This window comes from Egretta garzetta, unplaced genomic scaffold (genome assembly GCF_000687185.1).
Source record: "Egretta garzetta isolate BGI_Z169 unplaced genomic scaffold, ASM68718v1 scaffold551, whole genome shotgun sequence".
NCBI lineage: Eukaryota > Metazoa > Chordata > Aves > Pelecaniformes > Ardeidae > Egretta > Egretta garzetta.
The window spans coordinates 569042-589550 of record NW_009258493.1 but is presented as its reverse complement, the minus strand read 5'-3'; the positions used below and the strand labels follow the sequence as shown (position 1 = coordinate 589550).

Below are 20509 nucleotides of genomic sequence, written 5' to 3'. Positions count from 1 at the left end.
GTCTAGCAGAGCCTTTCCTCATTCCTGCAACTGCCTGGCCCCAGGCTCTTCTTTCAGGGAGGGTTTTCCTTCCTCTCCCATCCCTGTTGCTGCTACAAACCACCTCCTGGCTTTGACCACATTCCTCACTCTCCATCCTCCACTGGTGTTTGGGGTCAGGCTGGGGCACAGAGCTCCCTCCTGGGGCCAGCTCCCCGCTCCCCTAACCCAAAGGATTCCACGCTCTCCAGGTGAATCTGTCCTTCTCGGAGCCGAGGGCTCTGGTGGGCTCACAGCTCCACCTGAAGGTCCAGGCTGCCCCAGGGTCACTGTGTGCCATCCATGCCGTGGATCAACACACACAGCCCTCCGGTGCCAAGCGCAAGCTCAGCTCCAGCATGGTGAGTCTGGAGTAACCCCAGTGCTGGGCTGGTTCTGGGCTGGACTGGACTTGCTGGGGCATGGGGACAGCAGTTTCTTTGCACTGCCACTCATTTCAGGGGAGGATGTTAGGGATCTTGGGGGAGCTGCCCCTGCGGGATGAATGTCGGGTGTTTGGGAGCCCCCAGCGAGCCCCTGCCACCACCCATGGATCTGAGGGCTTTGCAGGGGATATCGTGCTTTGCTGACCAGGGGGGGTGAGCCACAGAATCGCTCTGTGGTGCCTCCTGGGGTGGAAATCTTGAAAACAGGGTGCAGGGAGTGGGAAGCACCCCCTGCTCTTGGGGAGAAGAGAGATGGGGCAGTGATGGGTCCCAGCGGAGGGGCTGGCGCGGGGCAGCATCGCTGCCATGACTGGGGAGGTGCAAAAGCTGCGGGGTGATGCCAGGGGCAAAAGGGCTTGGACCTGGGCCAGGGGCATTTCATGTCTTTCTCACCCAAAGTTCACGTGTTCAGTTTAGGTCTATAACTTACTGCCAACGTTCTCTGAAGATGGCTATCCTCCCGAAGCTGAAGAACCTGCTTCCCCTCACTGTCAGACAAATGGATTAGGAATCACGATCCTACAAGTTCCACCCATTAACTGTTTTGATGTGCCAGGGGAGAGCTGGGCAAGTTGCTTGTACACCCTGGGGCGCTCGGAGGCACTGGTGTCTGACATCCAGCCTGGCTCCTACAGCCTGGTTAAGGTACGAGACCTCCAGCCCCACCTCATGCTCCTCTTCCTCCCAGGGAGGATTGTTCAGGGTGCTGGGGGCACCCAGTGCCTCACCCAGCCCACGGCTGTGCTCATGAACCATGCTCTTACATTGCCCAAATAACATGCCCTGCCCCTCGCTTTGCCAGCCCGGGACAGACATGTGAAGTGCGTCTGTCAGTCCAGGCACAGCGGCATTTCACAGGGAAGGGGCTAAGCTCTGCTTTTCCCATCGCAAATCTGGACTTGGAGGAAACGGCATAGACTGGCCTGGCATTCCCTTGCTTTTTTAGGGGTGTGTGTCTCCCCGCTTGCAGCAAACCCAGGGGTCAGGGCTGTTTGGGAATGGAGCAGATTCACCAGATCTTTCCCAACAGTCCCTGGTGCAGATATTCCTCTCCTGTGCTCCCGCTGCAGCGCGGTGGGGGGGACCTGATCTTCGGGAGCTCTGTTCTGGCATGGGGCTTTAAGTGCATGCTGATTCCTTGCTTCAGAGCTGGGTGGGAAGGTGTTTTGGTACCTCTGGGCTTTAACGTAGTGCTGTTCCCTCTCACGTGCTGTGTTTCAGGATGCAGGTTTGAAAACAGTCACCAACGCTCAGCTGGGCTGCGCACTAGACATCCAGTTCCAAAGTTACCTAGGCAAGTGGTGAGAACCTGTGGCGGGCTCCATGCTGGCTGCAGAAGGGTGGCTGGGGATGCCCCCCCACTCCTTTCCACCCTGTCTGGCAGCGTGTGCAACCCGTGCCCCTGTTTGCAGGAGCCGGCCTGGAGGAGAACAAGCAGGCAGGTGTCATGCAGGACATAGGGATGCAGATGGGCTTCCTGGGGACGTGGCTGTGGGAGCTGGTCCCTGTGGGGTGAGTAAGGAGCCCCAGCAGAGCTCGAGCCAGGGCGCTGCCCTTACTGCATCAGCTTCACCTCTGGGTGTAGAGCCCAGACCCCTGGTTCAGCGTCTGTGTATCCAGGAGTGACGCTGAGACACGTCCAGCCCTTGGGCCTCAGCACCGACCCCGGCAGTCTGTCCTGTAGGCAGGGGATGCTGTAAGAGATGAGAGCACTGATGGTACCTCTGCATATCTCCAAGCGTGTGATGGCCACCAGTGGTCCCCAGGACCTAGGGGAAGGGGGTTGGCATGCTCCTTGCGCTGGCTGTACCCATCAGACCCAGCCTGCAAGGTCTGTCCGTCTTCTACTGTCCTGCAGGGAGGGGGGCTCTGCGGAGGTGACGGTGACAGTGCCCGATGCCATCACTGAGTGGGAATGGGGGTGGAGGGAGCCGTGGCCGTGGTCCGGCAGGTTCAGGTGACACTGGCAGAGTCGGCGGAGCTGGAGGTGTCGGTGGGCACAGACGAGGCATACAGTGGTTGCATCTGCGCGGACGAAGTCAAGACATTCCAGTGGAGTGTGCAAGCCACCAGCCTGGGTATGGAGGGGACGGCAAAGGGCTGGGGAGGCAGAGGAGAGCCCAGCAGTGGGACCCCTTGCAAAACTCCTCATTGTCATGGCTTTTCTGATCCTTTCCCCCCCCTCCTCCCAGCTCCCTCTCCCTTCCACTGTCTCCCCTTTTCCTTCTCCACTCTCCAGCCTCTTCCCCCCATTCCCCGGTCCCATTGCACCCTCCTCCTTCCCTGGCTCCCCGGGATGGCTCTGAGCTGGAGCCAGCCCCACAGGCAGTGTCACAGCCACGTCCCCCATCTGCCTCTGCAGGGGAGGTGAATGTCACTGTCATCACCAAGGCCCTGCACTCTGAGAAGCTCTGTGGCACTGAGATGCCCGTGGTGCCAGCCCAGGGGAATGTGGACACTGAGACAAAACTCCTGATGGTGCAGGTGAGCAGAGTGAGGTTGGTGGGCTTGCACCGTCCCCTTTCTGGGAGCAGAGCTGCACCCAAAGCACGTTTCCCCGGTGCAGAGCAGAGCATCTCCCCATTCCTTGGCCAGGCTGGATGGTGCTTGTGGGTGCTGCAAGGTGCGGGACGAGCACCAGCATCCAGAGCAAGGGGAGAGTCTGTGTCCATGCTTAGGCACTGCCAGTGGGATGGCGCCTTCCCTTCCCTTTTGGGGTGAGATTGGTAGATTTGAGGCCACTGGCTGTGTGACATTCAGCTTGCTCCCCTCAGCACACCGTGCACGGGGCTGCTCCAAGGAGTGCCTGGCTTGGCCCGGGTGGCTCAGAGCCCTCCCGGCCCATCAGAGCCGATGGGCTGCTGGTGGGGATGGGTTCCAGGTGGGGCATTTGTTGGAGGAGGGAGGAGACATTTCTGGGACAGAGAAGGGCAGGCTGACTCAGATCCTGATCTCATGCATGCTGTATTCCTGGTTTTAAAGCCTCCAAGACCGATGTGAAGGAAAATCGCAACTGCTTGGCTGTCCCTCTCCTCCTGACCCCTCGTACCCCACCAGATGGCCACAGTCTCAAGGGCTGGCAGCCTTTTCCCATCCCTTCGGCCCCTTTGCCTGACCTGGCAGGAGCCTGCAGCAACGTGTTTGAGGCAAGGATGCCGAAACCCAGCCCCGCTCCCCAGCCCGTGGGGGTCGGGGGCTGCCCGGGGAGCAGCCGCTTTGCTGCCCGCTGAGGAGCTGCGGTTTCCCGTGAGCTGATGCCAGCGCGATCCCTGTCCCTGTCCCCTCTCAGCCAGGCTGAAAAATGAAGAAAAATGCAAGTGGGATAAGGGAAGTGGAAGCAGCAAAATGTTTTTCTTGCAAGAAAGCTCCCTTTCTTCAGGCTCTTTCCCACCACCCCTGACTGAAGCCAGCCCCGTGTCCCAAAACACGCTTTGTATTAGGGGTTCAGTGCTCCTGTCTGCCTTGACGATGTGTACGAGGGGCTGTGCCTTCGCTTTGCTTCACTGAATAAAAAGCTTGAGATCAAACCAGAGAGAGCGTTCATTGCACGGGCAATAAGGCAGCAGAAGAAACAGCACAACATGGGGTCACAGAATCACAGAACGGCAAGGGTTGGAAGGGACCTCTGGAGATCATCTAGTCCAACCCCCCTGCTAAAGCAGGTTCTCCTAGAGCATGTTACACAGGACTTCATCCAGGCGGGCTTTGAATATCTCCAGAGAATGAGACTCCACAACCCCCCTGGGCAGCCTGGGCCAGTGCTCCGTCACCCTCAGAGTCAGTGGTGCCTGGGCAGGAGGGGCTGGGGGAAACACTCAGGCTCCTGCTCCAAAGTCACCAGCATCACCCAGTGACAAATCCCCCGGGCAATATTTCCCCTCAGCAGCCCCACAGGCACCGATCGGAGAGGCAGAACCTCCCTGCTATACCCAAATTGGTCTCCCCTTGGCCGTGCTGCGTGTGGCACCCACGGCATCCTGCCCCGTGACCTGCAGGGGCCGATGGCCCTGAGCTCCTTGTCACCTTGAACTGTCCCGGGGTGCCTGTCGGGCACTGACCCATGCCCATATCCTGGGACGGGCTCGGGGCTGTGCTGCTGCCTTGTGTCCATGGGGATGTTGGGGTGTCCATGGGGGTGGTGGGGTGCCAGCCTCCTCCAGAACCTGACGCCATCTGGGGCTGCTCCCGAAGGGCAGGGAGGTGAGCATGGGCCGGTATCCAGCAATACTCAAGCAAGGCAGGGATGGGGACAGCAGCCATGGTCAACCGAGAGCCCATGAGAAAGAGGTCGGCCCCATCCATGGCTTCCCACAGCCCTGCCTCTGCCGCTCCCCGCGTCCCCAGAGGGAAGGGGACTGCAAAACCCCGAAGCAGGGGATGCACTCAGGACACCATGTGGCTGTCGTGGAGCTGCCTCAACTTTCCTAAATTCCCACTGGGGCAGAAAGAAGCAGCTCAGCCCATGCCTTGGCTGGCGTCAGGCTCCTGGGCGCAGAGGAACAAGAGCAGGTGGAGCTGGCAAGGCAGCCCAACACCGTCCTGCTCCTGTGCCCATAACTGATTTGATGAAATTGGAGGAAACTGGGCAAAAAGACAGCCTGAGACCTGCAATCAGCCCACATAGCTACTGTTTGGCTAAATTTGAAATACCTGGCAACAAGCCCTTCCGAGAAATCGCCTCCAACTCAGTCTGTTCTCATGATGTGCTGCCTACTTTCAACTGGGGAACCCGTTCCCGTTCCCTCCTGCCATCATTTCCCAGAAAAATAATGTGTGGGTGGGTCCTGCCCCCTGGTTCTGAGCCTCTGTAGCCTATGGGAACCTTTCCGCAAATTGCAAAAATCTGTCAGAGCCTTGAACCCAGGAGGCTCCGGGCAGACGGTAAACATTGCCATGGCTATATCTGCAGGTCCCTGCTGGATCCTGCTGCCAATCCTTGTTTGCTCTCGCTGGATGGGAAGCAAAGATCTCATTCCAGAGCCTGCAGCAGAGCAGACGTAGGTCTGCAGCAATCCAACACCTGGAGAAGGAGGCTGTGGCTGTCCCCGACCTCCGCTTGCAGCTGGAGCCATGAGGTTTGCAGCTCCACTGCCTGTCCTGCTGCTCCTCGTCCTGCACCTCGCAGCTGGGGCATCTGCAGCGCTGTAAGCCCTCTCTGTGTCTGTCTGTCTGTCTGTCTGTCCAGGCCTGCTGGAAGGGCATTGGCTCCTTGGAAGTATGCAGTGGGAGTTAATCCTTCCCGTGCATGTGATGGTTGGCCAGGGTGGAAACGCTCGTGGGTTGTCCCTGCCCGTGAGCATCGAGGAGCTGGCACCTGGGGCTGCTGGGGCTGGTGGCTCTGGGATGGTTTATTGTAGGTGCTGCCTCACTTGCCACCAATGTGGGGGCAGAGCCTTTGCTTTGCTGAGCTGAGAAGCCAAGGGGAGCCCAGAAGCAGAGTGGGGAGGCTGGGGGAGGTGGCCCCTGCACCCCAGCACAGGTTTCTGTGTGCCCAGGAGCTCCTCTGACCTCTGTGGGGTCTGTACTGGGTGTAGCTCATCCCCACACCTCTCATATCAGCACTTCTCCTTGCTAGGACTTATGTGGTCACGTCCCCAGCTGTGATCTACCACCCCTACACAGCGATGCTGTGGGTCCATCTCGGCGGCCTCCAGGAGCCCGTCCACGTGACCATCCAGCTGCAGAGAGTGGACAGGACCCAAAACATCACCCTGCTGGAGAGGAAGGTCCAGGAGCCTCATCTGTACCTGAACATCCCCTTCCCCGTGAGTGTCACCCCACGCACAGCCGTAGGCATGGATGGGGATGCCCTGGACACCCCGCTGGCTCCAGGCAGAGCAGTTCCCTACCAGCTCCCCTGAGCGTGGGATGGACCAGGCATGACTTCCCCATCTTTTGGTAGGGTCTCACTCCACACACAGGCAAAACAACTCTAGGCTCAGCCCAGATATTTGGTGGCAGAGATAATCCCCCGGTAGCAGACCTGTGGTCTAGGGGGGATGCTTCTTCCCAGCCCCTGGCTTGGGGAAGGTGTCGCTGGGGGTGAGGAGCACTCTGGGGCACGTGGAGTGAGCAGAGCATCCTGGCTGTGGCGCACCCCTTCTCCTCACGGGCTGCCTGGGGTTTCACCTGCCAGGCTCCAGCCCCTGCCCGAGGGAAGGAGGACATCGTAGACCTGCACATCTCAATCCAGGGAGATTCCCTGGATGTCTCCAAGAAGAAGAAGGTGATGCTGAGAGCCCTGGAGCCTGGGATCTTCATACAGACAGACAAGCCTGTCTACAAGCCTGGGCAGCAAGGTGAGGGGGGCAGGGTGGAGCACACTGCTCTGGGCTGAAGGAGCTGCTGGGAGCAGGGGCAGGGGGCTCAGCCTTGCTCCTGCGCTGCATGGAAATAGGGGGGCTCATCCCGGGCTGCACTGGGACCCCCAGCATTGGCCCAGGGCAATGCCAGGACACGCTGGCTGTGCTGCTTGGGGGGCAGTGCCCCACTGCAGGGCTCGGGGTGGATTTCCGTCCTCTTTCCCCATGAGGAACCCCCCTCCCTGCGGATCCACTCACTCCTGCATTCCTGTTTGCTCTTTCCAGTGAAGTTTCGAGTTGTCTCTTTGGATAAAGACTTCACGCCCAGCAGTAAGAAGGTGAGAGCAGGGCTGGGGAAGGGGGGAGGCTTCAGGGCTGCACTGCACCACCCTCCTACAGTCTCGGCAAGCCATGAGAGACTCACAGGAGTCAGCCAGCACCTTTCCCCTTGGGAGTCCTGCCCCAACCAGGGGCCCCTGCGTTGTTCATGCAGGCTTCAGCAGGCTAAGAAAAGAGAAAGCAGAACTGCACATGGGACATGGGAACGTACCCACCTAAAACTTTCAGCTAAGGGATGTAGTGATGGCACGTGGGAAGCAGGGAAAGTACTATCGATGGCCATCAAGCCATCAGATGCCAGGACTGCAGGCATGTTTGGTCTCTGGCACCCCCGAGCAATCATCTGGGTCTCTGCAAGTGCAGGAGGTTCCCAGATGAAATCGTTGCTGACTTCTTGTAAAGGCACTAGGAGATGCCACCTCTCCGTGCCATGCTGGCAGTGCCTTCAGCTCATCCCAGCTAGGGCCACCCACAGGCTCAAGATCAATCCCAAAGAAAACTGCAAGGTCGGAAGTTCACAGCATCCCACAAATAACCCTTGCTCTACTCCATCCACGGCTTCATAGATGTCCCCACCCTGGTGAGACCCCAAGGCAGGCTTTGAATGTCCCCTCTAACCATCTCCTCTTTGCCTTGCAGCTGCGCCTTGTGCTCCTGAAGGTCAGTTTGGGAGATGGAGGGGGGCTCCTGGGCAGCGTGGGCTTGGGGAAGCAGCGTGGCTGGGAGAGGAGAAGCATAAAGCAGCCATGGGCTGTTATAACGTGGGGTGCCGGCGTCCCTGGAGGGTTGATGCCACGTGTCCCTGTGTGCAGGATCCCAGCGGGAACCGCATCGCACAGTGGCGGGAGGTGAGCCCCCGGCAGGGCATCGTGGACCTGGCCCTCCCGCTGGCTGCAGAGCCGGCCCTGGGCACGTACACCATCGAGGTGGACGGGAAGAGGCACTCCTTCAGCGTGGAGGAATATGGTGCGTGGGAACCAGGAGGTGTGGCAGCCCCGAGCACGTCCCTGTGGGCAGCACATCTTTGCCCCCCTGGCCACCCAAACACCCATCATGTTTGTCCTGGGAGCGACAACCTACTCTCCTTTTGCTTCTCCATCAGTGCTGCCCAAGTTTGAGATGACCATTAACATCCCTGCTGTGGTCCTGGAGAAGGACAAGAAATTCCAGATGGAGATTTGTGGACGGTGAGCCCAAAACAGGCTGCACCGGGAAGAGGGAGGGGATAGGGGGATCTGACGTGGTGTGGCCCATCAGGCACACCCTCACCACCCTCCACCCAACAGGTACACCTATGGGAAGCCCGTCCAGGGGAAGGTCCAGGCCAACCTGTGCCAGCCCTTCAGGCACATCAGGACCCGACACAGACTTCATCGTGCCCCCAAGAAAGAGATGAACTGCATCGAGGTCGGAGGGCAGGTGAGCAGTGCCGGGGAGCATGGGTGCCATGGGGACAGCCCCTTCCCGGGAATGCTGCTTATGGGGTTGACTCTCTCCCTCCAGACCGAGAAGAACGGCTGCTTTTCAACAGAGGTTTTGTTGACTGCCTTCAACATGACTGGCTCCATGTATCAGAAGCAATTCCAAGTCCAGGCATCGCTGGTGGAGGATGGGACAGGTAGGGCCGGCGATGTTCTCCTGCTTGGGAATGGGCATTGCCGCTGGTGCATGGTTTTGCATTCATCCCTGTGTGCACCCAAATGCATGTGGCTTGGGGGTATTGGTCTTCTCCGGGGAAGCCCAAAAGCAGTGCTGTGATTTAGAGGTCCACGTGTGCTGGGATGTGAGCTAGGTCAGCCAGGCAATACTTCTAAATCTGACCCGAGAATGGGGCAGGAGGCAAAAACACCTTTCCAAGATCCAACAGCCCTCCTGATGCTATGGCTAGCAGCAAGTTGAGCCCTTGCAACACAAAGCCGTGGTTTCACCCAGGCCAGTGGCATGGCTTCGTTCTTTGAGATAATCCACCTCACCCACCATCTCGGTCCACCAGAATGACTGCCAGTGGCTTGGCTTTAGGAAAAAAGAAGACTAGGGGTTGCCCCAGGCCCACCGGTACTGAGGTGGCCCTGTGTCATGGTGCTTTGGTGAAGCACTTTTTGTGAAGTCTTTGCAGCCAGCTGTGCATTGGCTTGAGGTCCAAAACATGCCGTGGAGGTTTTGCTCCTCTTGCTGGAGGTGTGAACTCTGCTCGAAGCTGCCAGCTGCAGAGGGAAAGCCTAAAATATCCAGGGACCTTTTTTGCACTGTGACAGGGGAGCTGGCAGCAGCTCGCCTGTGCCCTGTGTCCCCGCAGCACCCTCAGCTCCCCACTCCCTCTCCACAGGGCTGGAGCTGAACAGGGACGGTAATGGGGGGGTCCCTGCACCCCGCAGGGCTCCCCTGCACCCTGCTGCACCCCATCCCTGTCCCACTGACCCCAACCCCCACTCTCCCACCCCTGCCCTCTGCCCCACGCCTGCAGCCCAGCCTGGGGCATCTCCCCTTCTGTCCCGGTGCAGATGCTGCTGAAGGGAGCCGACGGCACCGTGCTGCCACAGGAGCAGCTCTTGCTCATCGTTAGCCAGCAAGGAAGAGATACAAGACAGACCTTCCTGACAGACAGATCGGGGAGAGCCTCCTTTGAGCTGGACACCTCTACTTGGGGTGGAGTAGTCTTCCTGCGTGTAAGTGACCCATCTCCCAACCCTTGGGGTTCCCTGTACTGCTTGGTCCAGTAGTATGGGGCTGGGCACCTCCCCAACTCAAGAACCTGCATCAACAGTGCCTGGTGATAGGACCAGCACCTTGTGGATTCTGGGTGGCTTCACCACCTTGATTTCTACTTCCACTCCTCAGGGTCAAGTCAACAAGACAGCTCACACCCAGGACGACAGCTCGACGCTCGTCTACCAAGATGCCTATGCATACATCAGCTCCTTCTTTTCAGCAAGCAGGAGCTTCCTACAGATTCGCCAGCTGGAGAGCGAGCTGCCCTGTGGCCAGCCCCAGCAGCTCTGGGTGGATTACGTCTTCAGCAAGGAGGCCTTGAAGACTCAGCTGGAGAGCCTGGATGTGGTCTTCCTGGTGAGCCCTGGCCCTGGGAGCAAGGGCAGCAGGCATTAGGGCAGTTGTGTGCGAAGGGCCACATCCACACACGTGTTCACGGTTGTGTCCCTGAGGACAAGAAAACAAGCAATCTGTCCTGGCTAGACAGAGGGACCTACGCCTGTTAGTAGAGGTGTCTGCTGGCACTGTTGGACCTGCATGCCAATGGGAGATGTTGGGGGGGCTGGAGACAGGGCAAGGTCAAAAAGCACCCTGACATTCTCGCCCTTAGGTCCATCCTCCATCAGATCATTTCAGTTCCCTGCTCAGCATTGGTGTCATTGTTCCCATCTCCTCCTCTGCAGGTCCTGGCCAAGGGGACCATTGCCACCGTCCTCAGGAAAGAGCTGCCTGCAGGGGCTGGTAGGTCCTGAGGCGTGGACGGGCTCTGCAGGGCTCTGCTTTCCATGCCTGGTCCTCATCTCCCCTCCTTTCCCACGGCACAGGGCCGAGAGGTTCCATCTCCCTGGAGCTGCCCATCGGCCATGAGCTGGCACCCAAAGCCAAGGTGCTGGGCTACGCGGTGCTGCCCAACAATGAGATGGTGGCTGACAGCATTGAGCTCAAGGTGGCCAAGTGCTTCCCCAACAAGGTGAGTGGAGGCTGCTGGAGATGGGGGAATTGCTCCATGGCTTGTCCATAGCTGCATGCCCTGAGGTCCATCCTGCTCCAGACGTATCACAGTGTCACAGTCTCTTTGACCCATGCCCTGATCCCCAAACCGTCGGGCCTGGTTTTATCCTTGTCTAGAAGAGACCTCCATGTTTGTGGCTGGGTCCTGCTCCTCCATGGGAGGTGGCTCCCCCTCCTGCCCTTGCACCCTGATGCCCCTGTCCCTCCCCAGGTGAAGATGGCTTTTTCGGAGGACAGGGCTCTGCCCGGCTCGGCACTGCAGCTGGACCTGGAGGCTGCTGCAGGGTCCCTGTGCGCCGTCCGTGCTGTGGACCGCAGTGTGCTGCTCCTGAAGCCCAAAGCTGAGCTCAACGCAGAGGCGGTGAGTGGTGGCATTGCCCAGGGCCCCTTTTGCAGCCCCAGGGACCAGCTGGGGGTGGGGGGGGAAGAGATGACATTGGCTTGGACCTTCCCCACAGGGACGTGGTGCCATGGCGGATCCTGGGCAGTCCTACTCCTGGAAGGGGGTAGGTGCCTGGCTGGTTTCGTACCTAGCACACGTGTTTATTCCCAGGTCTACAAAGTACTCCCTGAATTTGACTACCCTGAAAGAATCCGGGACCCGCTACCCTGTTCAGAATTTTCCCTGGACTATCCCCCCGATTTTGACATTCCCTTCGCCCCATTAGAACTGAGACGTCAAGGCTTCTTTCGCCGTCCATGGGGGCCTCACTTTCCTTTCCCTTTTTGGAGGAATACCCAGATGGACACCTACAAGTTATTTCAGGTAAAGGCCCTGCCCGTCTGTGCCTCCTGGTCCTTCTTCATCCAGGAGCCAGCTGTGGTTTGCTCAGGGTGCCGAGAAACCACAGCAACATCCCATGAAAGCCACACTCATGGCAAAGGTCTTTCCCTTTCCCATGGACACCAGGCTCCAGTCCTTCTCGACTTGTCTTCTTCTGCAGCCCCGTGACTACTTGCTGCTGGGATGGGGATATTCCTCCTGCTGGGTTTTGGAGATGGACAAAACCTCTTTTCTTTTTCACAGGACGCAGCACTGAAACTTTTCACCAATGCCCAGACCAGTGATGTTTGCAGAAAGAGGTTCGGCTTGCCAGGTCCCAGAGGTCAGCACAGTCGTCTGCATGCTCACTTCACTGAGTCTTCTTGGGAGAAAAGAGGTGCCCATTCCTGGCTCCCATGTCCTCAGGGGAACCTGGAGCCATCCTGAAAATACACTCAACATCAAAGGGATTGAAGAGGATTGAAAAGAATTTTGGCCACCTTTGAGGTCTGCAGGCAAGGTCCAGCTGAGATGCACAGAACCCTAATTTCTGCTCTGCCTTTTCCAGGTGGCTTTGATTCCCGTATCACATATAGGCTGAAAGAAAGTTCTGTCCCAGAAGCAGTGAACCATGGTGCCCCAGAAGTAATGCATGGTCGTTCCCCAGTCATGGCTGTCCAGGAAGAGCCACCAGTCCAGGAAGAGTCACCATCACCCCGGATGTATTTCCCAGAGACGTGGCTGTGGGACCTGGTCCCTGTGGGGTGAGTGAGGACAGTCCCCCAGTGAGGCTGGTCCCTCCTGCATGGAGGGAGGTTGGGGACCTCAGAACACTTCCTTCTCCCATAGGGAGAGAGCCAGCCCAGATGGGGATGACTCCAGCTGTAGGTGAACATGGTGTGATGGCCTCATGATGTTCTCCATCCCGCAGGGAGGGGGGCTCTGCGGAGGTGACGGTGACAGTGCCCGATGCCATCACTGAGTGGGAAGCCGGGATGTTCTGCACGGCCCCGCTGGGCTTGGGGCTGGCCCCTGCCATCACCCTCACGGCCTTCAAGCCATTCTTCGTGGAGCTGGCGCTGCCCTATGCTGTGGTCCGCCACGAAGCCTTCACCCTCGTGGCCACAGTCTTCAACTACCTGCGGCAGTGCCTGCAGGTGAGCGGGGCTGGGGAGGGTGCCCTGGGCCTGGGGTCTGGCGGGGGCTGATGGAGCCGTGGCCGTGGTCCGGCAGGTTCAGGTGACACTGGCAGAGTCGGCGGAGCTGGAGGTGTCGGTGGGCGCAGACGAGGCATACAGTGGTTGCATCTGCACAGATGAAGCGAGGACCTTCCGATGGGGCGTGCGAGCCACCAGCCTGGGTATGGGACATGGGGGCCACAGGAGGACTCCCCTGCCCTGCTGCTTGGGGACCCCTCAGAGAATGGGGTGGGTGGGGAGGACAGGACCAAATGCAATGTCACTACGGAAGCTCTCCTCTGCTCCACTCCCACCTTCCCCATTGCCTCCCAGTGCTGCTTCTAACCTGGTGACCGCCATCCCAATCCAGCCAGCCCCGGCCAAAGCCCCAGGGCTGATGCAAGCCCATGGGGCTGCAGTGTGGGCTGGGGGGGCTCCATGGGGACTGAGTGCACCGCTTGCATCTGCAGGGGAGGTGAACATCACCGTCAGCACTGAGGCCCTCAGCACCAAGGAGCTCTGTGGCAACGAGATGCCTGTGGTGCCAGCCCAGGGGCGTGTGGACACCGTGATAAAGCCCTTGCTGGTGCAGGTCAGAGGGGTTATGGAGGATGAAAGTGGGATGGGCTTGGGGACAGGGTCCAAGCAGCCCTTGGGGGTGCAGCGGGAGGACCAGGAGCGGGACAGCACCCAACCCTGAGCCTGGGCTGCAGGCATGACCCTGGGGGCCACAGCGAGTCCCTTCCAACTGACTCGGTGCTGCTTCTTCCCCACAGCCTGGGGGGATCCTGGTGGAGAAGGCACACAACTCTCTGCTCTGCCAGGAAGGTAGGACCAGCTGGAGGGGTCTGGCAGTGCTGTGGGGCCGTGGGGCAGGGACGCTTGGCCACTGGTAGCAAGGGCCACCAGGCCAGAGGAGCCAAGGACCAGGGTCCATAGATGCTCTTGGCTGAGATGTCCCAACCCAGCCTTGAGCTCATGGAGGGTTGGAGCAGGAAGGGGGTGGGCAAGGGTGCCATGGGGCTGGGCCAGGAGGAGCTTGGCATGTCCACTGCCATTGCCCTTCATCCCCACAGACACTGAAGAAGTCTCCCTGGAGGTTCCTGCAAACATCTTGGAGGGCTCCCAGCGAGCCCACATCACCGTGATGGGTAAGGGGCAGGCAGGGGACAGGGGACCACCTAGGGCAGAAAGGGCGCAGAGCTCCATGGCCCAAGCTCTGCAGGAGGTGGAACTGCCCAAAGCTGAGCTGGAAGTGGATACGGGGTGCTGGTGGCAGGGCCCCCCAGCCAGTGATGGTGCTCCCCATGTCTCCCCGGGACAGGCGACATCATGGGCAATGCTCTGCAGAACCTGGACCGCCTCCTGGCCATGCCCTATGGCTGTGGGGAGCAGAACATGGTCCGCTTCGCCCCCAACATCTACATCCAGCAGTACCTGGAGAAGACCGGGCAGCTGGACCCCGACATCCGCGCCAAGGCACAGGGCTTCCTGCAGAGCGGTGAGCGTCCCCGGTCTCCTCCTTCCCTGTCCCACTGCTGAGGGACACTACCGCCCCATATCCCCCTTCCTCATTCTCTACCTGTGCCCCGGGATGGGCTCCAGGCTGCCTCTGGGGTCCCCCAGGGGCGTAAAGACCACCATGTAAAGACCTGTCCTCATCTCCTCCCTGCAGGGTACCAGCGAGAGCTGCTCTACAAACACGATGATGGCTCTTACAGCGCCTTCGGGAAGAATGATGCCGGGGGCAATACCTGGTGAGGGACTCTGCAGGGCTCAGGCAGGCTGTACAGCGGTGTCTCCGGCTGTCCCAGAGCTCCTCCTGCCACCAAGCATACCCCAGCCCACGGACATCTCTCCGGTTCGTAGGCTGACAGCGTTTGTCCTCAAGTCTTTCGGGCAAGCCAGAGCCTACGTGGCCATTGAGGAGCGGCACATCACGGACGCGCTGCTCTGGCTGCAGAAGCAGCAGAAGAAGACGGGCTGCTTCCGCAGCGTGGGGAAGCTCTTCAACAACGCCCTGCAGGTTTGACCTGGGGAGGTCAAACCCCATGCACCAGTACAGGCTGGGGGCTGACCTGCTGGAAAGCAGCTCTGCTGAGAGGGACCTGGGAGTCCTGGTGGACGACAAGCTGACCATGAGCCAGCAGGGTGCCCTTGTTGCCAAGAAGGCCAATGGTATCCTGGGCTGTATTAAGAGGAGTGTGGCCAGCAGGTCGAGGGACGTTATCCTCCCCCTCTACTCTGCCCTGGTGAGACCCCACCTGGAGTACTGTGTCCAGTTCTGGGCTCCCCAGTTCAAGAAAGATGAGGAACTCCTAGAAAGAGTCCAGAGGAGGGCAACTAGGATGATAAAGGGACTGGAGCACCTCCCCTACGAGGAAAGGCTGAGAGAGTTGGGCTTGTTTAGCCTGAAGAAGAGAAGACTGAGAGGGGACCTTATCAACACATACAAATGTCTTAAGGGCGGAAGCCACGAGGACGGAAGCAGTCTGTTTGCAGTGGTGTCCAGCGACAGGACTAGGGGCAATGGGTGCAAACTGAAACGCAAGAGGTTTCAGTTGAATATGAGGAAGAACTTCTTTACTCTAAGGGAGCACTGGAACAGGCTGCCCAGGGAGGTTGTGGAGTCTCATTCTCTGGAGATATTCAAGGCCCGCCTGGATGAAGTCCTGTGTAGAATGCTCTAGGAGAGCCTGCTTTAGCAGGGGGGTTGGACTAGATGATCTCCCGAGGTCCCTTCCAACCCTTGTGATTCTGTGATTCTGTGGGTTGCGGGGGGGAGGACATGCAGCCAGAGCTGGGCTGGCCCCAGCACATCCCTGGTGTGCGCTCAAGGCAGTGGGGAACTCCCTGCGCTGGTGGCACGGCATGGCCAGACCCATCTCCTGCTGTCCCCTTTGCAGGGTGGCGTCTCGGACGAGCTCTCGCTGTCAGCTTATGTCACGGCTGCAATGCTGGAGCTGGGGCTGTCCCCAACGGTGAGGATGACCCCATCTTCCCTGGAGGGGCTGGTGGGGTGGGGACAGGGAGCCCAGCTGTTCCAAGCCACCTCCTAGCCTGACTTGGGCGCAACTGGTCTCACTGGGCAGAATGGGGGTCTCTGAGCGATGCCCACACCAGTGGGCTGGCTCCTGACTCCAGTCCCATGCCAGGACCCGAAGGTGAGCTCAGCCCTGCAGTGCCTGGAGGCTGCGGACACCGACGACCTCTACACACAGGCGCTGCTTGCTTATGTTTTTGGGCTGGCGGGACTCAGGGAGCAGCAGCAAACCCAGCTGCAGAGCCTGGCCAAGCACAACGCCAGCACAGGTACCACCTGGCACAGGCAGGGGCACCCCTGGGCAGTGCCACCCTCTGCCTGGGTCACCCCATCCCACCCCCGGTCCCCTGGGATCCCTGGAGCAGGGGGCAGAGCTCCCATCCCCTTCTCTCCCAGACGGGCAGCTCTACTGGCGGAGGAAGGTGAAGGCTCTGCCCAGCTCCCAGTCCTCCTGGGCTGCTGCTGCGTCGGCAGAGGTGGAGATGACCGCCTACGTCCTCCTGGCCTACCTCTCCCAGCCCCAAGTGTCCTCTGCCAACCTGAAGATCGCTTCCCAAATTGTCCGCTGGCTCAGCAAGCAGCAAAACCCCTACGGTGGCTTCGCCTCCACACAGGTACTGGTGCCAGAGTCCGTGGGGCTGCTCCAGAGCATCCCCTCGTACCTGCAGTTAGGGGTCACCCTGGCTCGGTGCTTTCTCCACACCCAGGACACTGTGGTGGCCCTGCAAGCCCTGGCCAAGTACGCCTCCCTGACATACAGCAACAACAGTGACTTCATGGTGACGGTGACGTCCCCGATGGGCACCGAGCAGAAATTTACCCTGCACAGCAGCAACCGGCTGGTGCTGCAGCGGGCGGCTCTGCACGAGCTGCCGGGGACGTACAGGGTGCGAGCCCACGGGCAGGGCTGTGCCCTGGTGCAGGTGGGTATGGCCCGGGGTCCCCGTCCCGGTGCGGTGCCCGCTCAGTGGCTCTAACCCTCCTGCGTCACCCCAGGTGACCCTGCGCTATAATGTGCCGCCCCCTCCGAGCACGGGGGCATTCGACCTCCACGTGGAGACGGAGCCCAGGGAGTGCACCAGGGATGCCCGCACCCACTTCCGCCTCCTCCTCCGGGCACGGTAGGGGCTGGGGCTGCCCCCAGAGTTTGGGGGGGCCAGGAACAGCCAAGGAGGGGGGGCAGAGCCCAACCCCATGCCACGGCTTGGCCCTTGCAGGTACACTGGGGAGCGTCCCGCCACCAACATGGTTGTCATTGAGGCCAAGCTGCCGTCTGGCTACATCCCGGACAAGAGCTCTGTGGTGGAGGTGAGAAGCCCCCCATTGCCCCCAGGACCCTCTCGGCCCCACTGGGGCACCCACCCTGCCACCAAGTCCCTGCCCCTCGGGGGCACTGGGACATGGAGTGGCACCCACTTGGGGTGCTGGCCCTGGCTGGGGCACGCACCGAGCAGCTGGTGCCCACCCTGAGCCGTGTCCCTCCAGCTGAAGAAGCAGAGGCTGGTGAAGAAGGTGGAGGTGGAGCCCGCCCAGGTGACGATTTACCTGGACCAGGTGAGATGGAGCACAGGGGCAGGAGCAAGACCCCCGTGTGCTGGGGCATGGGGACACTGCCGCACCATGGATGGTTGTGCCTCACCCTCGGGCCATCTCCACAGCTGACAAAGGAGGAGGAGACCTTCGCCTTTGCCGCCACACAGGACTTCCCAGTGAGGAACCTCCAGCCGGCCACCGTGACGCTGTATGACTACTACGAGACGGGTGAGCCCCCCTGAGGACATGGCCCCAGGGTGTCTGGCCCCGCTGCCACCCCTTGCAACCCCAATGGCTCAGAGAGGGTCTGGCTGAACTTTCAGTTCACATTGATGAGCTTTGGCTCGTTAATGGGAGCAGCTCTCCCTGAGCCCATTGGTCACCATCCTTCCCATTGCAGATGACCGCACGGATGCTGCCTACAGTGCACCTTGCAGCTCAGGTAGGGGCCAAGCACAGGGGTCACCCCACCATTGGGACCCTGAATGGGACCCGCCAACCCTGAGGGGCCAACCTGGGCTGTGCTGAGCCCCCAGACCCAGGGGGAGGAGGGCAGTGAGTGGGGATGGAGAAGCCCAGCCAGGAGTCTGGAGCCCTGGATTGATCAATGGGGACTTGCTGGCCACAGCTTGGTCAGGCAGGACCCAGGCATTCAGGTTGTGGGATGCAGAGAGGAGCTGTCCTCTTTAGAGCCATAGAATCGTTCAGGTTGGAAAAGCCCTTTAAGATCATCAAGCCCAACTGTTCCCCTAACCCTGCCATCCCACCACTAAACCCTGTCCTTAAGCACCTCGTCTGCCCAGCTTTTAAATATCCCCAGGGATGGGGACTCGACCACTTCCCACTTTGAGGGGGCTCAGACCCTGATCAGCCCTGGCCCTCCTCCTGTGCACCTTATGGAGCTCCTCATCCATGGGTTTGGGGGTCACATGGGGGATGGATGCTGAGCTCCCAGGGTCGGAGCTCAGCTGGAGGGACAGGGGCAGCCAGGGGTGGCTCTCCTCTCACAGCACCCCTATATTTGATTTTGAAGATACTGATGGTCAGGAGCAGGAAAACTTCTAAGCACAGCCTGAAGCCTGGCAGCTGGTCCCCTCCACTCACCCCAACTCCCTCAGCCACCAAGGACCCAGACGGCTGATGGTTTCTGCTCCCACCCTGGCCATGGCTCCAACCCTCCCCAGGGGCAGTGTGGCCCAGAGATGCCTGCAGCACTGCTGGCACGGCTCGCTCTGGACTCGGCCACTTCCCCCTCTAGTGTGACTCCCACCCCACCAGGACCCACCAGAGCCACAGCCAAGGGACTGATGCAGACCCACGGGCAGAGTCTGCTCTGCAAGCCCCTGCCCCAGGTACTTGACTTTGGCTGAGCAGCGAAGTGGTGGCTTTACAGGGACACCCCAGTGCATCACCCCCCTACCACCTCGAGGGAGCTCTGGGGCACCAGGTCTGGCTTCTCCACTCCCCACGGCACTTGAACAGGACCAAGACCTCCTCCCTCCTGCCAGACCAACTGTCCCTTCCCCAAGCAGGTCCCCACCGCCACTCACCTCTCCCTGGGAGTCACGGGTGCTACCCTGACACCCCCCCTGGCACTAGCGTGGTGCCACTGTCACCAAGAGGGACCTAGGGACACCTCCGCAATCCCATCAAAAGAGATTCAGGTACTGGTCGATGGAGGGAAGCCACAGTCCCCCAGCCCCTGCCCTGGGTCTAAATAAATGCATTTGTTCAAGTACAGATTTTCTCTTGGTCTTTCTTTTCTGAAACTTGCAGGGTCCCACACCTGGGGACGGAGGGGATGGGGTGGCTGCTGTGGTCGGGACAGGGAGGGTGGATGTCAGGCAGGTCAGCTGCGGTTCAGATTCAGAGATAAAACGAGGCGGGTGGGCTCCCCAAGGCATTAGCAGAGGCACGCTGACCCCATCCACTCCACGCTCCTCTCTAACAAACACCGCACGGAAGGACACAGCAGCTCACAGTGCAGGCCCTCACCTCATCAAGACGCATCCTGGGGCATCCTCAGACCAGGGTTTAATTCTTTAACAGAGCCGCTCTGTGCAGACCACCAGCACCTGCCTGTCTCAGGGCTCAGCACCCACTGTCCAGCGATTTTGGTGACAAATATGGCCCAGGGAGCCATCCCCCTGAGCCACAACCTCTCTGGGGACAGTGAGGGCTGGCGTGGATGCTTGTGCCATCTCCGCAGTGCAACAGTCTCCCATGAGAGCTGGCAACGGAGAGACCTGGAGATGCGGCCACACAGCGAGCACAGGAAGGGGGTCAATGCTACAGTGCTGAGGCCAAATAAACCCTCCCAGCCCCACCGGTGGACAGGAGGCAATGTCACATCAAGGCACTAACAGCAACGTGTGGCTAAGTCACAGCCCTGTCCCCTCGATGGGGGAGAGCAGCAGGGCGAGCTGGCTGCTCCCAAGCTGCGGTGGGAGGACAGGAGCCAGTTGTGCCCCAAGCCAAGTCCCTCGCCAAGGACGGAGCTGATCCCACATCACTTATGGCGTTTTTTCTTCTGTTCTTTGCGCTTCTGAGCCCTCACGTCTTTCTTCAGGCGGCTGTCGACGACCTTGAACTGACCCTTGACGCCGGGAGGACGGCGCACCCGGGGTCCTACACCTTTCTTAGCCACCAAGTAGGTGACCTGCCGCTTCTCCTTGGCCAGCCCAGCCTTCTTGTAGATGCTGCGGGAGAACGGCCAAAGATGAGACCGAGACCCCAACACCCCAGCCCAGCTCCAGCAGTTTGGCTTTTGGACATATCCCAAGACCGATACTGGTCCCACCACTCCTCTGGGGCTCTGTGCCCCAAGATGGGGCTCCCTTGCTTGCTCTCCCACCCCTCAGCCTACACCCAGATCTAGCCCAGCCCTTTCCAGCCTGGCTGGGTTACATGCAGGAGCTGTCCCCACGATCGAGCCCAGCACGACAGGAAGGTTCTGGATCCCAGCTTCACCACTCACCGCCGCAGCTGGGCCACCTTCTCCCTCTCCGAGATATCCACCGTGCTCACCACGGCCTCTGCTTTCTTCTTCATCTGCTCCATCTTCTTCAGCATCTGTGGAGACAACAAGGGTGAGGGACAAGGGGAATTGGAGGAGTGACAGAGCACCTGGGAGGGGGGACAGAGGACCCGTCCAGGACCACAGCCCC

At 60.0% G+C, this 20509-nt stretch overlaps 2 protein-coding genes across 2 annotated transcripts in view; one reads left to right on the top strand and one right to left on the bottom strand.

Moving 5' to 3' along the window:
* The first annotated feature begins 5417 nt into the window (after nucleotides 1–5417).
* On the top strand, nucleotides 5418–18712 carry LOC104132391 (alpha-2-macroglobulin-like protein 1). The gene is given in 35 exon segments (XM_035901198.1): nucleotides 5418–5608; nucleotides 6040–6229; nucleotides 6601–6763; nucleotides 7052–7104; nucleotides 7745–7765; nucleotides 7918–8071; nucleotides 8208–8292; nucleotides 8392–8524; nucleotides 8609–8723; nucleotides 9432–9452; nucleotides 9575–9771; nucleotides 9944–10171; nucleotides 10498–10555; nucleotides 10639–10784; nucleotides 11037–11186; nucleotides 11379–11502; nucleotides 12157–12352; nucleotides 12520–12745; nucleotides 12822–12948; nucleotides 13237–13358; nucleotides 13543–13594; nucleotides 13843–13917; nucleotides 14091–14267; nucleotides 14442–14523; nucleotides 14636–14792; nucleotides 15673–15747; nucleotides 15922–16078; nucleotides 16206–16423; nucleotides 16517–16732; nucleotides 16806–16930; nucleotides 17027–17117; nucleotides 17295–17363; nucleotides 17468–17570; nucleotides 17743–17784; nucleotides 18621–18712. Coding segments are annotated over 35 exon segments (4431 nt in total).
* Nucleotides 18713–19148: 436 nt separating this feature from the next.
* Nucleotides 19149–20509, bottom strand: part of FTSJ3 (FtsJ RNA 2'-O-methyltransferase 3) — a 7340-nt gene continuing 5979 nt past the window's right edge. The window contains 2 exon segments of the mRNA XM_009645554.2: nucleotides 19149–20041; nucleotides 20320–20440. Of these exon segments, the coding sequence (XP_009643849.1) occupies nucleotides 19852–20041; nucleotides 20320–20440 (311 nt within the window). The 3' untranslated portion in view covers nucleotides 19149–19851.